The sequence below is a fragment of the Labrus bergylta genome, chromosome 2 (assembly GCF_963930695.1).
Source record: "Labrus bergylta chromosome 2, fLabBer1.1, whole genome shotgun sequence".
In the NCBI taxonomy this organism is placed as follows: Eukaryota; Metazoa; Chordata; class Actinopteri; order Labriformes; family Labridae; genus Labrus; species Labrus bergylta.
Genome location: NC_089196.1, coordinates 33669540 through 33688727, shown reverse-complemented (window position 1 = coordinate 33688727; position 19188 = coordinate 33669540). Strand labels below are relative to the sequence as shown.

General features: G+C 38.9%; 3 protein-coding genes across 6 annotated transcripts in view; 1 reads left to right on the top strand and 2 right to left on the bottom strand.

Annotated features, from left to right (window-relative positions):
- Positions 1–19188, top strand: part of LOC136181104 (NLR family CARD domain-containing protein 3-like) — a 724139-nt gene that overhangs the window by 430586 nt on the left and 274365 nt on the right. The window lies entirely within an intron of this gene.
- Positions 1–19188, bottom strand: part of LOC136181112 (protein NLRC3-like) — a 693514-nt gene that overhangs the window by 537593 nt on the left and 136733 nt on the right. The window lies entirely within an intron of this gene.
- LOC136181175 (serine-aspartate repeat-containing protein G-like) lies at positions 9206–12016 on the bottom strand. Its single transcript, XM_065961738.1, has 3 exons — positions 10703–12016; positions 10474–10523; positions 9206–10117 (listed from the first exon to the last, which is right to left on the bottom strand). Exon 3 carries the CDS (start codon positions 10112–10114, stop codon positions 9818–9820), a length of 297 nt encoding a protein of 98 aa, XP_065817810.1. The 5' UTR covers positions 10115–10117; positions 10474–10523; positions 10703–12016; the 3' UTR covers positions 9206–9817.

Below are 19188 nucleotides of genomic sequence, written 5' to 3'. Positions count from 1 at the left end.
GTGTGTGTGTGTGTGTGTGTGTGTGTGTGTGTGTGTGTGTGTGTGTGTGTGTGTGTGTGTGTGTGTGTGTGTGTGTGTGTGTGTGTGTGTGTGTGTGTGTGTGTGTGTGTGTGTGTGTGTGTGTGTGTGTGTGTGTGTGTGTGTGTGTGTGTGTGTGTGTGTGTGTGTGTGTGTGTGTGTGTGTGTGTGTGTGTGTGTGTGTGTGTGTGTGTGTGTGTGTGTGTGTGTGTGTGTGTGTGTGTGTGTGTCTTCGAAAAGCTGTGGTGAAATCAGCCGTTTTAGGCCCTAACAATCCCCAAAAACATTCAAAACGATGTTTTTCACAAAGAAAAGAATTGGGAGCGATGTCAAACTAAAACTGTATAATCAAGAAGTGGAGAGAGTAAGACACGGTAAGTTTTTAGGGTTCTGGTTTGATGAGAGGGTTACATGGGCTGCATGTTCAGACAGTTTGAAATGTTGTGAGGGGTTTAGTTGGAAGTAAGTGGGGGGCAGACTGCTGTGAAAGCATACAGGATGAATAAGATCAGTATTAGATTATGGTTGTATTGTATATGGATCAGCAGCAAGCACAACTCTTAAAAAACTAGATACTATCCAATATCAGGAATTAAGACTGTGTACAGGTGCTTTTAAAACAACACCAACACTGAGATCAGTCATTTGTTCAGATTCAAGTTCATCACTCATCAGTTTACAGTCATTCAGACAGCAGACATTTAGACAACAAACACTATACAGAAGTCAAATGATGTTTTTATTGGTACCTGCACACAAAGCTTCAAAGGAAATGAATTAGCAGACAAGGTGGCGAAGGAGGCAACAAAAAAATACTCAAATGGATTTGATAGTTAGCATTAATGGAACAGAAGTGAAGAGCATTATTAAACAGAGACTGAAGGAAAAGGTGGCAAGACTCAGATTTGGACACACTGGATTCAATAACACATTGTTCAAAACAGGAAAACACAAATATGACTACTGTGGACAAGAGGAGACAGTGGAACATGTTGTTAGACACTGTCAGAAATAAAGTTTAAAAAGAAGACAGATGATGGAGAACCTGAAAGAAATCAAAGGCTTTATGTGATTTTTTGATCCAGCAGATGTCGCCCTTGAGCACCAGCATGAAACCAAAACAACTCGCGCTGCATTGTTGTGTTAGCATGCTAATGCTAGCGATCTTTATTATGCTGGTATCTTCACACTGCATGTAAATTTACCTGAAATGAGTGTGATCTAGAAACACAGTTAAGCAGTGAGTACAGTATGTTATTCTTCTTTTCTCTAGTCCCTCAATTAAACAACTTTTATACACGAGGGGAGGAGTCAGCCGGCCGTCCGGGCGATGTAAACAAACTGAAGATAGGACTCTGAAAACATCACAGACAGTGGGACTCGGGTGTTACACCCATTGTAGACAGGCATGACTCACACACTTATTTTCAGAGGATATACTTGATTTCTATTATATTTAAGTGTGAAAAATTTGCATATAATGCCTTTAAAGTATATTTGGATTTAATAGATATCTTACAAAATAACTTAGAAAATGAAGCTGTAGGACAAACTCAGTTGGTTGACAAGATATAATAGATTTTTATCTGGTTATTATTATTTACAGAAAATAGTACATAATAGATATTTTGATCCACACTCCTGACCAGTAGGTGGCAGAAAAGCACCAGTTTGTTGTTTGCCAACCACCATAAAACCAAGAAGGAGAAGAAATGGAGTGAGTAGATTTATTTCAGAGCACTGCAGAGCAACCTTTTTTAAAGTATAATTAATGACACACTTTGAGAAGAAAACTTGGAGGTAACTCAGTCTCCTGTTGCATTGTACTGAGACAAACTGAACAAAATGTCTGCTAAATCATCCAAAGGAAGAAAAACATGTCTTTTAACCACGAGGCCTTCAACTCGTACTCCGACCGCGGCCTCCACTGAAAAACCTCCCCGGGGAGAAGCAGCCTCAGCTGCAGCCGCATCTACGACGGACACGGAGACTTTTCAAAGTGAGCTTCTGTCCTCCCTGCTCAAAGATTTGATAGAGACTCTGAAGATTGAGGTCCGGGCTGTGTTGGAGAGTGAAATGGCAGTCATTAGAGCCGACATTACTGCAGCCAGGTCCGAGCTAAAGGAATACAGAGAGTCCATTACATCCTCTCTGTCTACGTTGAGTGTCACGGTAAAAGGTATGAAGGAAAGCCTGTCTGCATGCACTGATGACGTTTCACATTTACAGAAAGAAGTACAGCGACTCACTGCAACAGCTGATACTCTGATATTCATCATCCTCTCTGTTTCTATTTCTCTTCATCCTCTCTGTCTGTATTTCTCTTCATCCTCTCTGTCTGTATTTCTCTTCTTCCTCTCTGTCTGTATTTCTCTTCATCCTCTCTGTCTGTATTTCTCTTCTTCCTCTCTGTCTGTATTTCTCTTCATCCTCTCTGTCTGTATTTCTCTTCATCCTCTCTGTCTGTATTTCTCTTCATCCTCTCTGTCTGTATTTCTCTTCATCCTCTCTGTCTCTGTATTTCTCTTCATCCTCTCTGTCTGTATTTCTCTTCTTCCTCTCTGTCTGTATTTCTCTTCTTCCTCTCTGTCTCTGTATTTCTCTTCATCCTCTCTGTCTGTATTTCTCTTCATCCTCTCTGTCTGTATTTCTCTTCTTCCTCTCTGTCTGTATTTCTCTTCATCCTCTCTGTCTGTATTTCTCTTCTTCCTCTCTGTCTATATTTCTCTTCATCTCCTTTGTCTCCTGTGTGTGTTTCTTTATTTCATCGTCTCCACTTGTAGGAATCTGTAATCTTGTGTTCATGACGTCACAGGACTTCGGGGCCTGGTTGCCTACTGTTGTAAAAAAAAGTTCTAACTTTTGGCAGCTTGGACATCAAGCTCTCTTTTTCCTCCCTCTACATCCTTTTTTCTGCTCTGCTAGATAAGCTTCACTTCATATGGCTTGTTCATTAGTTTCTATCTTCTATCTCTTTCGCTCTAGTCTCTTTTTTCTCTCTCTGTGATGCCGTGTCAATCATTTCTTTAAAGGGATACTTCACCTGTTGAAACATGAATCTGTATTGACATTGGGTCATATATGTAGAAATGTGAAATACATTTTGAAGTCGGTGCCTTCTTGACTGAGAAAGAAGAATTGCTCGACTTCCTGACTTGACGTCATCACATAGGGGGAAAATATGTTTAGTTAATGTTAACATACTTTTTATCAATTCACATATTGACCATCAACTTTTTGCTCAAATATAACTGTAACAGTAACATTTCACTGATCTTCTTTGGAGCATCAACGCAACTGAACTGAAATCATGTCGAAAGAACGACTTCCTAACTCGGAAACTTGGAGCACCTGAGCAGCACCTGAATGCATCATAAGACCTGAAGGTCATGATGGAATAGTCCATGTAATGCAGCTGGAGGGGGGAGGGGCCCTGAGACATGATTTATAGATGAACATTCTTCTGATAAGAACTTTTTGCGTATGGGTTTTTAGAAAAACATTATAACTTACCACAAAGTTTAAAAAATAAAAATAATTTTAAACAAGATTTTTTGGTAGGTAGGACAGAATCAGAAACCAAAGAGAGAGAGTGGGGAATGACTTGTGGGAAAGGAGCCACAGGTCGGATTTGAACCCGGGCTGCCCGCTCTCCAGGACTAAGCCCCAACACATTAAAGAAGAACATGAGGAACTGTGGAGCAGTCAGGAGGAAGAACAGCTTCAAGAACTGGAGGAGGCTGATACCACCAAGTTCCCCTTCACTCCTGTCTCTGTGAAAAGTGAAGATGGTGAAGAGAAACCTCAGTCCTCACAGCTTCATCAGAGACAAACTGAACAGATGGAAACAGGAGATGATGGAGAGGACTGTGGAGGAGCAGAACCAGAGAGACGTTTACAACCAGTGACTGAGGTCAAGACTGATGACAGTCATGATTGGCAAGAGACAAGAGAAGATCTTTCAGAATTAAACTTCAAAAATAAGAAACTACAGACTGGTAAGAGACCACATAGGTGCTCGGAGTGCGGTAAAAGATTTAACGCAAAAGGAAATTTGACCAGACACATGATGATTCATACTGGAGAAAAACCCTTCAGCTGCTCTCAGTGTGGAAAACAATTTAGACAAAAGGGGGGTCTGAAGTTACACATGTTAGTTCACACAGGAGAGAAAGCCTTCAGCTGCTCTGTTTGCAGTAAAAGTTTTACCCAAAGAGGAAATCTGACCATGCTGTGCCCTGAAAAAGGATAAAATGAATAAATGGACTCAAGACACGATGCTTCCTCTGTCAGCGTCATGCAGAATGATTTAATTTATCTTTTTCAAAATGATCCACATAGTCACAATGGTGCTTTCTTTTAACATTTCTTTTCACAGGCAAATATGAAACATAACAGGTAAGTACAATGAAATAAAATTATCAACTGTGTTGAAAATACAAACAAAAATATCCTGTTTATCACTTTGCTTCATATTTCTTTCTTTAATTTCTCATTCTTCTGTTGAACAATTTCTTCCTAACAAAAAAAAAAATATATGCTCACTGACACGATTAAACATGAATATTCTCAACCATGACTATTCTTATAAACACTTTCAGATTCTTAATAATCTTAATATGCACACACATCCAGACCTACACACACGCTCATGCCAACACTGACCTCGTGTGGTGACGTGTGCACGACATACAACACGGAGCTAACCTAGCTTAGTGTCTCACTGAACTTCCATCAAATGTAAATACAACGTTTTAAACATCAACCTTTCTGTAAGTTCCTAACAATAAACACGAAAACATCCGTAGAAACATCCTTTGTAGATAAACACAGATATATATTATCTTTTTACCTGAAAAAGGGTAAAATGAATAAATGGACTCAAGACACGATGCTTCCTCTGTCAGCGTCATGCAGAATGAGGCATCGCGGCTGAGAGCTCCCCCTTCCGGCCTCGGCAGGCATAACTAATCAATCACATGCATTATCTCTTGATAGACATTTCAGGTAGATGACAGATTCATAAATCTTGGCAGACATATCTGTCTATTTCAAAGGTTTTTAACAAAAAAATAATCTTTAAAGTTTTTTAAATCCTTCAGACTGAATCTGTTTTAACACTGATATCTTTTACAAATTATTAAACTTAAATGAACTTCTACAATTGTTTTATGACATTTCTTACAAGAATTGGCTGTTTTATGTCACTAAAATCATATTTATTTCTCTATGAATTTATTTATAACTTATAACTCAAATAAATTACACCTATCACAACCACACTTGTTAGTCCACACAGGAGAGAAACCCTTCAGCTGCTCTTTTTGCAGTAAAAGTTTTACCCAAAGAGACAGTCTGGCCAGACACATGTTAGTTCACACTGGAGAGAAATGCTAAACGTCAGACTGACATATGAACCAGTAAGTTGGGAGCAGCTATGACGTTTGAATTGAAAGGGTTTATATGAAACAGTTACAGTGTAAGGATCCTTCTTCTCTCCTGATATCTTCTCTTCTTTCTGTCACTCTGTTTCCTTGGAGGTCTCTGTGTTGGGTAGCACAAGTTCTTCAGACAGCTCATGTGTAACCTTGTAATAAATAAACTGATGTAGAGTGAGAAAGACTTTCATCTACTTGTGTTATTTTGTGTCGAGTGTCTAAAGTGTCTTTGGTAAAGAAAAGGAGCTCAGCAGATCCTGATGCAGAGCGACCACAGTCAGGTCAGGTCGATGTCGATTTCACTGAAAACCTGTAACCCTTAATAAGAATCCTGCAGTCAGAATACAAAATAAAGAAAATCACAAACTGAATGATAACACCTGTAGATGTCATCTGGCATTCTGGATTTACTCAACATATTGTTAGAAGAAACGATAGAGATGCATTATAGCCTTCAGTGTGTGTAACTAAATGGTATATGGTAAAAAACACTTCAATGGTGTGTTTATTTGTTCTGTTATCATTTCTCTCTCTGGCTTCCTTTTTGCTGCTTCACTGCTTTTTATACATTTTCAGCTAAGAGGAAAATGATTCTTCGATTGGTCTTGGCGCTATCCAATTCCCACGGTAACCTGACTCGTCATCAATCTTAAAACTTTTCTTATTTCAATAAAAGTAACTGCTTTCATTTATCAATATTTCACCTCCAAGCAGACCCTTATTCTAAAAGACTGAACACATGGTTTGGGTTAGGCCACGATAGTAAAAGAGTTCAAAGAGGAGACTTTAATGCAGCGAGGTTACAACTGTTTATTGTGTGTGGTTCTGAAAAGCAAGGAAAATATCGATGAACAAAATTCTTCACATATACATTCCTATTATAATTGTAAAGTAATCTGGGGAAGCAGTTTTCCACTTATACAATGTTAACCATGCATCTTTTAGCATCCTTACCTTCCTTTTTCTCATTTTAACACCAAACAACACAAATCAGAATTTAAGTTAATATCACCATTAAATGAATCTGAATTTTAGTATCTATTCAGTTCTTTATCTTTTGTTTACAATTTAAACAAACCAGTTAAATGTGTTCAATATTAATTATTATTTACCCTTCTAATTTAATTGTTACCTGTGAACACTACACTATAAAACCAGAATGCAGAGTGCATCACTATGAAATAAACAGCCTACATTAAATACATGTCACCATTCAAACATTCTGAACAGATAATTACCAAAGAACACAGCACACTTACCAAAGGTATCTCTGCTGTCTTCCTTTCATTGAATTCATCCTGAAAGTGTCTCAGCCTCTCACCTCACTCCTGCTCTCACACACACCGCTGACACTCCTGTCTGTCAGTTAGAGCCACTCAGCAGGTTTACACACCTGGCTCACAAAGGTTACCTGATTTCCTGACCTGCTCAGTGCTGCTCTCCAGTGTTCAATACAAACTTTAAATAAAGGCTGACAACAGAGATAACCTGATAAGTAATAATAAAGCTGATTAACCTTTAAACACAAAGTAAATAAAAGCATATTAATATTTAAATTTTCTGTTTGTCCTTAGATTTTAACAAAACAAAGACTGATTAAAAAAAATCCCCCAGACACCAAACATTTGTTATATGGAAAATAACTTTTTTTTTGTGTGTTTTTTCATTAAAAATATTATCATCATGTAATCAAACTGGCATCTAAAGAGTCAAAAATCCTGATAATTATTCAATATTTGATCGTTTTGAAGTTGATCAAAAGATTTAACCCAAAAAAGCAGAAAAAAAATTAATCTGTACTATTTTTATAGCAGTTTTTGGAAGTGAACATTTTTGTCCTTAATGACTCAAGAGGGTAGTACATTTTAAATCTGATGCTACACAAAAACTAATAATGCATCAAAGTCAATATTTTGTATAATCTTTGACATATCCAAGACTGATTTAAAAAAAATCCCCAGCCACCAAATATTTGTTATATGGAAAATAACTCTTTTTTTATAAATAACAACAGTGATCAAGTAATGAAATTGGCATCTAAAGGCTTAAAATCCTCAAAATGATTGAATGTTTGGTAGTTTTGAGCAGGGCTGAAGTTGTTTAAGAGATTTATGCAGAAAGAAGCAAAAAAAAAAGTAATCTGTTCTATTTTTATCGCAGATTTTTGGAAGTGGACATTTTTGTCCTTAATGACTGAAGAGGGTAGTAAATTAAACTGATGCCTGAGGGTTTAAAGTGTGTCTTATACAGCAGATTTGAGGGTAATAACAGCTTATTTCAAGGACCTTCATATAAAGTGTTACCCAAGAAGAACTTAGACTGAGGTTCTGTCTGTGTTTAAACAGATGTCATGAAACAGGGTAACTAAACCTCATATTTTCAGTTGTACTGCTCTACCCTGGAATTTAAAAAAATGCATTTAGAATGTCAATGTATCAACTTAGAGAAGGAGGGGGGGGGGGGCAAGACACGCCCACTCACTGCTTCACGCTGTTATCAGCCACAACATGATACAATGTTTGCCCCACACACACACACACACACACACACACACACACACACACACACACACACACACACACACACACACACACACACACACACACACACACACACACACAGTGGCTCAGGCTCAGGGCTCAGTGTGCATGTGTGTGTGTGTGTGTGGGGGGAGCGAGTGAGGAGAGAGAGTACGAGGTGAGAGCAGTGAGCGCGCACTGTAGCTGTTCCCACTCAACGTTCTTGAAGCCAAAATACGCCGCTTAGGGGCGCTTCCATCTTGCGATTTTGACGTCATTTGGAGCCAGAGTCTGCGCAGTAGGGTCCGGGGGGAGGAGCCCTGGTAACACGCCCCGCCCACTTAGCGTACTGCCCTGATGACTTACGCAGCCCAGCTACGCTGAAAGCGCTCTGCCGGTCTACGATGAAGAAATGTGTAAGTACAACAAACCGCCGTATTCAGAGTCTAATATTTAAACACAGTGTTTTAAAAAATCCAGTTATTTTGATCATTATTGAAAATACGTGGGCTGCTGGGTCCTCTGGTTTTAACGAAATCATTCTATATTTAAGCTATATTTAAGCTAGGTTAGCACCACAGACCGTAGACTACAGGTGGTAAGATATGTTGTATTCTGTTAGAAACTGATAGTCTGCAATGTGAGTCATGTCTGCTTTTCTAATATATTTAAATGAACAGTAAATCAATTGTTTTTTGTGTCTTCATTTAGGGAAAGAAGAGATAAAAGCTGGTCTGACATCTTCCACAGAAGTGAAGTTTAAGTTAAAATCATCTGTTAAAAGTTTATATCCTGTGATTTTTATTTAAGTTTCATAAGAGGATTGTCAAAACAAGATTTTGTTAACAATACAGTCTTCTAAAAATAAAAATCACAGAGTCATACACCAGCTAAATATTAAATAGAAAGGTGATGTTTTCTTTTACATTTTACAATCAACAGAACCTAAAAATGACTCATTTCAACCTTCATCTGCACACCTGTTACAGAGGTCAGGCTGGGGTCTCTTAGTTTGAAGGAACCTCCTCCTTTTATCACCTGTGCCAGATGCCCTGCTCATCCACTGTGGTAGAAATGACCTTACACCAGCAGCTCTCCCAGATGAAGAGTCCTCTCTGCCATCACCCAGAGGAGCTGATCGACGTCTGAAGAAGGTGGACAGAGTCTGGTGCTTTGTGACAGTGAACAGTGAGAAGGCTACCATAGTCATCCTCAGATAAAACACAGAGATCCAGGTCAATATTTAATTTATTTTTCTTTACATGATGTTGCCCTGTGTTTGAAAGGCCAGATGCTGGAGGGTTGTGTTGGATTTGCTTTTCCATCATATTTTAACAGTCAAACAATCATCCAGGATCTCTTTACTTTATTTGATTTTTGTTTGGATTTCTTTGTCAAATTATGTTTTATACTTTCTCCTATGTCCCAGCAGTTTGACCTGATGGTCTCCCTTACCTCCACATGGTTAATGAAGCCAGGGGTTGTTTATTGAAGATTTCTTTTCATAAAATGTTTAAATAAACTTTTTTAAATCTGATATGACTGTTTCTGATTAACTGGAGTACAACAACGTGTTGGTCACAGTAAAATCATTTAGCAGTTAAGTTTATAGTTCACATTTGAAAAGGCCTTGAACTGACATTAATTTCTTCTTGACCAACAACAGCTAAGACAACAGACGAGCTCAGCTGGTCTCGTCTGAGATAAATGGCCTTCAAACTTATTTAATATTAAACATTTAAAGCCAATAAGCATAGCAAGATACATATGAGATTCCATTTCCATTTATTCAATCACAGACTTGTCAAACAGTCTGGCATGTTGTGCTGCTGTTTTCAAGAGTTAATAACTGAAGAGAAGAAGACCATCGAGAGAGGACAGGAAACACTCAGGGGACGAGTCCTCCATGTTGTCAGGGGACGAGTCCTCCATGTTGTCAGGGGACGAGTCCTCCACGTTGTCAGGGGACGAGTCCTCCACGTTGTCAGGGGACGAGTCCTCCACGTTGTCAGGGGACGAGTCCTCCACGTTGTCAGGGGACGAGTCCTCCATGTTGTCAGGGGACGAGTCCTCCACGTTGTCAGGGGACGAGTCCTCCATGTTGTCAGGGGTTGCTGATGGATCTGAATCTGAGAGCATCTTCTGTAATAAAGAAAAACAATCACAGAGTTAAATGTAAAGTATAATGAATTTTACTGTGATGTTTCTGCTTCAGACCTGAAATCAGATCTGTCCTCAGGTTCTGCTAAACTTCAGGTTCTAAAGTTTGTTTTTAAGACAGGAGAACTATTTATGAGGAAAAACAAAATATATAATAAGACATGATGAATTCAATAATATGATCAGCTTTATGAATTTATGTTTGAAGACAAAAGTGTTCCTGCCACTTTCTATTGAAGATTATTGTAAACTGTCATCACATGGGCCAGCCTGATAAATTAAACTAATGTTAAATATTCTCATATAATCAGAAAGCCAATTTGTGTGCAGAACCTCACCGGAGCTGGAATCAGAGTCTGGACTGCTGTTTCCTTTGGGCATTGATTTCCTTGAAGACAGAAAGAAGAACAATTTAAACATGAACTTCTTGCAGAACCATAGAGGCTGTTAAAATCTTCTGCTAGTCTTCCTCACATCTTAAGAAGGATTATAAATTGTTACTAAAATTACTTTGATGCCGATAGCGGTTACAATAACACGGTCCAATCATATGAGAGATCATTTTACCTTTGAGTCCTCTGTGAAGGTGTTCTCTTCAGAATCAGCACTGCAAAGACAAGATGATGGCGTCCACCTTCACAAGCTGCTGCTTCAGTCTGGCTGCATCATGGTCACCTACAGGAACACCACAGAAATACAATCAAAGTACTTCACTTTATTTATCAGAGGATGTACTGTATGCAAAGTAGAATCTTTTTAGCTGTAATTCCTTAAAAAGATTTGAGACTGCTTTGTTATTTGAGAGCACAGATTGTTTCTTTTCCCTTCTCTCTGTTTGCCTGTACATGACCTTTCAGTGCTGTAGAAGATGCTACAGTAAATCCTGGATCAGCTGTGTGGATGGTGTGACTGTGTGTTAAAGCTTTGTTAAAGTTGTCACGCACATACTCATATGTCTTTGGAGAGTAAAAGTACAGTGTGGTGGCAAACTGCTTATAAAATATAAAATAGTATTTTATTGGTGAGGTGCCCCAATCAAAGCGTCCTACAGAGTATCAGCAGCTTTAGAGGGAGGAGACGAGCGCATTATGGAGAGGAGCTCACCGGAGGGGGCGAGCTGGGGGAGAGACGCACAACCTGAGAAAAAGGAAATCCCAGTTTAAAATATAATGTTGGTGAGAAGAGGGAAATAGGACGACATAAATGTCCATGTTGAAATTCTTTTGAATGCAGAGGCTGTGAATATTCAGTTTTCTTTGGCTATAAAAAGGCAACAACAGCCTGTAGTTTAATCCTGGTGTTTCTCTTTGTTAACGATTATTGAAGCGAAATCAAAAATAAATGCATGACATTTAAAACATATTAACATGTGTGGGGGAAAACACGATCTTTATGTCTTCTTTTATTGTCTCCTCCTAACTCACATAACAGCAGCATGTTGTGTGTAACACTGGTCTCCTGCATTAACACCTTCCTTTCAAAGGTGTTAAATACAGACACAGTCACAATCACCGCAATGTTTGTCAGGTTTTGTCAATTTTTAGAACAATTTCTCAATGAGCGTCATTAAATTTACAATATGATCAACTTGTGACTGTTGAATTGGTCGTGTGTGGAAGACAATGCAGAACATTTATCAGTTTAAGCAGCATGATGCTCAGTTAATACTACATTACACCATCGCAGGTTGTTGATGTTTGTGTTCACGTTTCGGTTAGTCTCTTAAATCAGTAACAGTTATATTAAATCACATCTTACCTTTAGTTTTATCTGGATCTTAAATCAGTAACAGTTATATTAAATCACATCTTACCTTTAGTTTTATCTGGATCTTAAATCAGTAACAGTTATATTAAATCAGATCTTACCTTTAGTTTTATCTGGATCTTAAATCAGTAACAGTTATATTAAATCAGATCTTACCTTTAGTTTTATCTGGATCTTAAATCAGTAACAGTTATATTAAATCACATCTTACCTTTAGTTTTATCTGGATCTTAAATCAGTAACAGTTATATTAAATCACATCTTACCTTTAGTTTTATCTGGATACATAGAGAAATATTCTCCCCTCGTATATAGTCCTATGAATTTCAGCCTGCACGGTGAAAGTAAAACCTGTTCCTCTCGGTATAGTCCACTTATCACTCAGACTGTAAACATGTACACATTAGTAATGATGCAGGCCAGATTACAATTATGTGACTTTGTTTTTGCCCTACATACTTTTTTGAGACTTTACCAGACTTTTTTATTTTTGCTGTAAAATAACTGTACAGTCAATGAACCGCATCTATGAGCGGATTTTATATTACGATTCTTGGTGTTAAATACAATTTAAATCACAATAACGATATAACAATATCAAGAAACATAGCATGTCAGTTATTAGGTTTGCTCATTTAATAAAATAAAATCAAAAGATAAATCTTGCCGGATAAGTAACCTAGCTTTACAACATTTCAGCTAACCTTAGACTGCTTATGTGTTAGCTAGCTAGATAACGACTTTAACCAATGACACATAAATCACTTTTTTACTTACCGAAAAATCTGCAAAGATCCCTTATCTCCCACAGGTCGGTTAGAACAGTTTACTGCAGAACAACTCATTTTACCAGCTCAAAAAAGACGAAAACACTGAACGGAAAAATTCAACGGCGTCTCGGCTTTCCTTCACTACGTAACTTTTGTTATTCACAAAGAGAGCTACGCAAGATCGGCGGCTGTCAATCATCGTCAAATATGACGTAAAATCCTGCTTTTCAATCTCAAATAACTTATTTAAAACAAAGTTCACAGAAAAATGAGCACTTGAACACAATGTAGGGTGATAATAACTAATGATCACAGCAGAGTTTAGGTTTGGAAATAAATTATGTGACGAGTATTTTAACTTTACAGTTTGACCCACATCCCATCTGTTATCACTGAGGAGGCGGGGCTTATGACCTATACTGCAGCCAGTCAGTAGGGGGAGCTCTAAAAATAAATGCTTCACTAGACCGGGGACCTTGTCCCGTCGATTATTTTTACAGTCTATGGTGCAGAAGGGCCAGATAAAGCACACCTGTGTGGAGGGTCACCTGCTGATGTGACCCTCCAAAAGTGGACTGACTGGATTTCATTGTAGTATTTACAAGAACAACTTTCACTGAAATCTGTGTGGATCAGGGCATCTTTAGCAGTGAGGTTCAGGAATATTCAAAAGGTGCCTCTTGAAGTTAAAAAGCCTGTTTTGGAATTGTACCACATGCTCATCCTCTGGCATTGGAACATCTTTTTTAACGATGATTGTACTCACTTTAGTCTCTCCACTTTGAGATTTCCACCTTCTCCTGACATCCCTGGGGCAGGGTCACCACCTTACATGAAGACCTGTTCAAGGGATATACAGACACATGCCTTTGGGCTGCTGCAGACAGTGCTGTCAGACATTTCTTCTCTGCTTCTTCAGTTTACAATACCCAGCTTGTAGATTATATTTGCCATGTACTACAAATTTCACGTGTCTTACATTGGCACGTCTCTCTCTTTTGGTGGAACAACCCAAAATGGTCTCTGACCACAGAGGAAGGCATAGGAAATGTGTTGGTGCTCTGACACATATTACTTGTGGAGAGTAAGTAAAGTATCAGACAGTAGCCTCCTCTGTCTCTTTAGTTATTGTGTCCCTCTTGCCTGTAGTCGTTCTGCTGACATCATCCCTGAGGAGAAACTGTCTGACTGATTTAGCTCTCTTCATTTTGTGAGTTTCTTGGACCGTTTTTCAAATGGCTTGAGAATCACATCCAATAAGCTTCTTGCAGTATGTCTTATTTTATTTATATATATACATATATTTTTTAATTTTCTTGTTGATGTGCCATAGTACATTGTCATTACAATTACAAATAATCAAGACATAAGTACATATACAGCGTACAACATTCTTCTGATTTCTTAGATTACAGTTTAAACCTTATATCTACATAAGCTAGCCTCTGTGGACTTGTTTTTATTTTTTGTGGCTACTCAAGGGAGCCGTAATAAAACAATATACATCCAGAGAGAAAGTACCAAAAATAGAAATAAATCAAGCAGTATCAGCAATTTGGCTTCCGAGACTTTTGAATGATACCAATAAAGTAATATTTGATCGTTTTGATCAGGACTGAAGTTGATCAAAAGATTTCACCTAAAAAAATTAATCTGTACTATTTTTATAACAGTTTTTGGAAGTGAACATTTTTGTCCTTAATGACTCAAGAGGGTAGTACATTTTAAATCTGATGCTACACAAAAACTAATAATGCATCAAAGTAAATATTTTGTATAATCTTTGACATATCCAAGACTGATTTAAAAAACAATCCCCCAGCCACGAAATATTTGTTATAATCTGTTCTATTTTTATAGCAGATTTTTGGAAGTGGACATTTTTGTCCTTAATGACTGAAGAGGGTAGTAAATTAAACTGATGCCTGAGGGTTTAAAGTGTGTCTTATACAGCAGATTTGATGGTAATAACAGCTTATTTCAAGGACCTTCATATAAAGTGTTACCCAAGAAGAACTTAGACTGAGGTTCTGTCTGTGTTTAAACAGATGTCATGAAACTCTTTAACCAGAGCTGTCTCAGTGCTGCATCAAGAAGTTATTTAACTTCTGAAACACAGCTTTGTCTATCATTTGACCTCACAGAGGAAGATTTGATATAGGCCTGTAATTATTCATGATTGTCTAGATTGTTCTTTTCTAGTAGTGGCTTGATGACTGCTGTTTTCAGGGCCTGTGGGAAGACACCTGAGAGACAAGTTTACCATTTGTAACAGATCTGGAGCCATGACTCCTCCTCCTGCTGCCAATATCAAGACAGCAGGAGGAGGACTTTAATTGTTTAATTGTCACTTGTTTTTTATTGGTGAGATCAGAACAATACAGACATTAAAGAAGGGGGTCCATTGTTTTTCTGTAATGTAGAACATTTAACCCCCATTACCACCCCCACCCCCCATTATCACACCCCCCAACCATGAAACAGACCAGCTGGACAGAGTGAACAGAGTCAGCTGATCTTCAGTCAGCAGTGTTTCTCAGACCGACAGACGACACAGAGACACTGAAGAACCAGGAAACCAGAACATAAACCCAGGATAGAGAGGTTCAGTGAATGTGGTGTTGAAGGTGTGGAGGTGGATCAGTGTGTCAGAGGAGACTCTGTAGAAGGACAGAGAGCCAGCAGGACAGTCCACATACACTGCTACTCTGTTAGAGACAGAGGAGGAGGAGGAGGAGGAGGAGGAGGAGGAGGAGGAGGAGGAGGAGATCTCTGTTCTTATGTTATTGTGCCTGACAGAGTAACCTCCATCAGAGCAGATCAGACTCCAGGACTGATCATTAAATCCAAACCAACATTCATTCATGCCTCCTCTGCTTCTGATTCCTCTGTAACTCACTGATACATCAACCTTTCCTCTCCACTCGACCTCCCAGTAACAGCGACCAGTCAGACCAGTCCTACACAGCAGCTGAGGCCAGGAATCAAATCTGTCTGGATGATCAGGATATGACTGAAGCTCCTCCACACGTGTCACCTTCCTGTTGTTGTCAGACAGTTTCAGGTTTCTGCTCACTGTGTTTGTGTCCAGTTCCAGCTCACAGGCGTCTGATGGAGAGAACGAGACACAACACAGCTGCAGGTTATCATCTGTTCATTCATCAACAACTTTACTGACACTTACTGATAGGGGTGTAAAGGTACACGTACTCGGACCGGACCGTTTCAGTACAAAACTGATCCGAGTACGTGCAGAACAAAAGTGATTTAATCTGTGTTCCCACACGGACCGCAAAGCAGAAGCACACCTCAGGGTGGAGGAAGGCTGCAGCTGTTGGTATGGGACACAGCTTTTAGTTAATAACTTGTAAAAAAGTTCAAACATAAACTGTGCAAACTGTGCAGATTAGTAGTTCCTCGAGTCCTGTTGGTCTGGACAGTTGCATATAACCGGGATGGAGTTCTTTTTACAGACTTACTCTTAAGTTTTGTTTTAATTTTCAGCGATGATCCCGCTCAAACTAAGAGCAAAAGGGGAGGGGGAGACGCGTCTGTGTGGGAGAATAACCTGCAGCAGAGACGTGCTGTCAGGGGAGGCAGGTGAGGCTCGTCATCATCAAAAGTAAAAAACAAATAATCATTAAATCAAATAAATATTAATATTTTTCTACTGATCTGTGTTATAAATGTTATTTCTGTACGATTCCAAAAATGTTCAATAATTTTCATGATCAAAATCTCTGAATTTGCATATTTCCGGCTCCGATGCGAGGTGAGGCAGCGACGAGTTGTGCCTCATCCCAGATTGCGCAATCCCTCACAAACTGGGTCGAGCGTATGCCTTTTGCTTTCTTACTGTTTGTCACCAATGTAATGTTTGTAGACACTTCTATTATCCGTCTTCACTTTCCATAGAATAAGTAATGTATTTCACATGTTTTTAACATATTTAGTCTAATTTGACATAAAACCGCACTGAAAAAGCATGAGGTGAGGCAGCTGCTTCACCTGAAGGGGGCGTGCGTCAGGTTGCGTGAGGCTCATAAGACCAAGAGTTTATGCTTGGTTTGATGGTTGCTCCTCTTCTATGCAGATTTTTTTATATAAACGGATATTTTAGTCCAGAGGGATAGGTGAAAGGACTTTGTTTACAAGTAAAGGTAAGACCATGAATACACCGCAGTATATGCCTACTTTTATTTTTATTGAATGAGTATGAATTGTGGAATTGCAATGGAAAAAACATTTCTGAGGCGCTATAAATGTAACGTTGTTCCTTTGCCAAATATGCACCTTCCCTCTATGTGTGTGTAAATAATGCTGATATGAGATATGAAACACAACCAGTAGTCAATGTGCAAGCTGCCAATTGAATGGTGAATTTAAGCTACTCTATAAATGGGTTCATATATTTGTAAATCTGACTCTGAAAAAGTCAGTGCCTCACCAGCCACGAACCTCGCCGCACGTCACTGACCTGCAGCATGATAGAATGAACACCTCCCTCCCCATTCCCACAATAATGGACAAAGAGACGTTGACAAGACGAGAGTAGTGTGCCGTTGTTGTTCAGCGGACATCGGGTACGTCACAGGCAACACGTCCAACTTATTAAAGCACTTGAAAAGGCACCACGTGAACGTAAACATCACTGCAACTAGGAAAAAACAGACAGCCTTTTGCTAGTAATTCTAAACGGGCCAAAGCCAAAAAAAATGCCATTGAAGTTCTTATATCGACAGAGGGAAATATTAATAGTTCTGAAACTACACTGTCCCAGATGTGATTAGGTTTATTATGTGCTCAAAGAGCATTCAAAAACTTTATTTCATTCATATCTTTTATTTATTGGAGACTCTTTTGGTTGAAGGAAGCAGCATAAGTTTATTTTATGTTTTTTTTACAATGTTTAATTTAAAATGTTTTTAAAAAGTAACCTGAGCAGGTGTACAAGTCTGAACTGTCGATGCTGCACTTAGTCCAATGTGTAAAAGGGAAATTATAAATGTTATAAGCGTTGCATCAGGTCCCTTTACTGTAGTGAAAATGTACCAAACCAAAGCTTCAAAACTGAGAACTGTACTGAACTGAAATGTTTGTGTACCGTTACACCCCTACTTACTGAGAGTCAATCAAACTTACAGTTCATATTCAGCACTGAATGATGTTTGACAGCACTGAAATGTAATAATCCACTTCTAATCAAGTTCAAATGGAGTTACCATGGCAGCCAGGAAGAATGGAGATCCAAATCAACAAACACATGCAGTGAATAAAGTCTGACTAATCAAAGTGCAGCACAAAGAATCTATGAACCATCTGCTGTCTCCAACTGTTCTGTCCTCAGAGGTCACATTCAGCACAAACAGGAGCCTCATTTCCACTTTCACTGTCACACACAATGTGATGGCAGCAGGAGTGTGCCACGTCCCTTTGTCCTGTCTAACTACTTTTAAACTGTGTTTCTGAAGTCATGGAGACCATTTCTTTTCCATCAATCTAGGCTCTACAACATACATGTTTTTGTTTTAATGTAAATTTAACTGGACTGGATGAACAGATCGAAATCTGAAGAGACAGATGACAACTCAGTCCTTGTGAGTTTTTCTCTGCTTGTCTAAGGTGTAGGCCACGCCGTCCCGACCTCACCTGGCCACCTGGCGGCCTGCAGCTGACTTGTGTATTGTTGTTGGATGTTCCTGCTGGCCTGTACTATGGTGATCGTGGACTTTGCTGTGTGCCTTACTGTCTGCACAGCCAGAAGACGAGGAGGAGAGCTAGCTTATGTCTCTAAAGATATTCTGTTTCTATTTCATCACTGAATTCACGTCTGGATGTTTTTGAGGAGAGAACTTGATGTTGGAGACTCTGCATATTTACATGTTTATGAAAATGAACGTCAAATCAAAAATGATTTCTGCTGTTTTTAAAGTTGATGAGCTCCACGAGCTCGACTACGAGCAGCCGGCCAGCAGCCAACATCAAAATGTGAAATGTCACAAAAAGTGCATGTTGTAAAATATACATTTCTGTTGGATGTGATGAATGGTGATTTTCTATTCACTGGATTATCACTTTTATTTCAGTTTACATTTTTTATTTCATATTTAAACTCTCATGAGTTTCCATCACCCTCACTTTTATCATCACTTTGTGTTACTTCCAGCCCTCATCCTGTTGTAGTTTGAAAGGTTTAATCATAACAGAAACACAATCTGGACAGCAGCAGGCACAAACCAATAGTTATCTAACCTCTGAATTTAGCCAAGTCATAAGATAATGTTCTGATACACAAGACACACACACACACACACACACACACACACACACACACACACACACACACACACACACACACACACACTCTTTCCTGTTAAGAGACCAGTTGTCTGTCCAGGAAACTTCTAGGAAATGGTCTTCATATAGCACACATGTTGTAATTGCTCAGTGTGTTGATTGCCCATAAAAGGATGATTGGGATGTTATAAAAGTTCCGGTTGAGCGAGGACGCTGGCG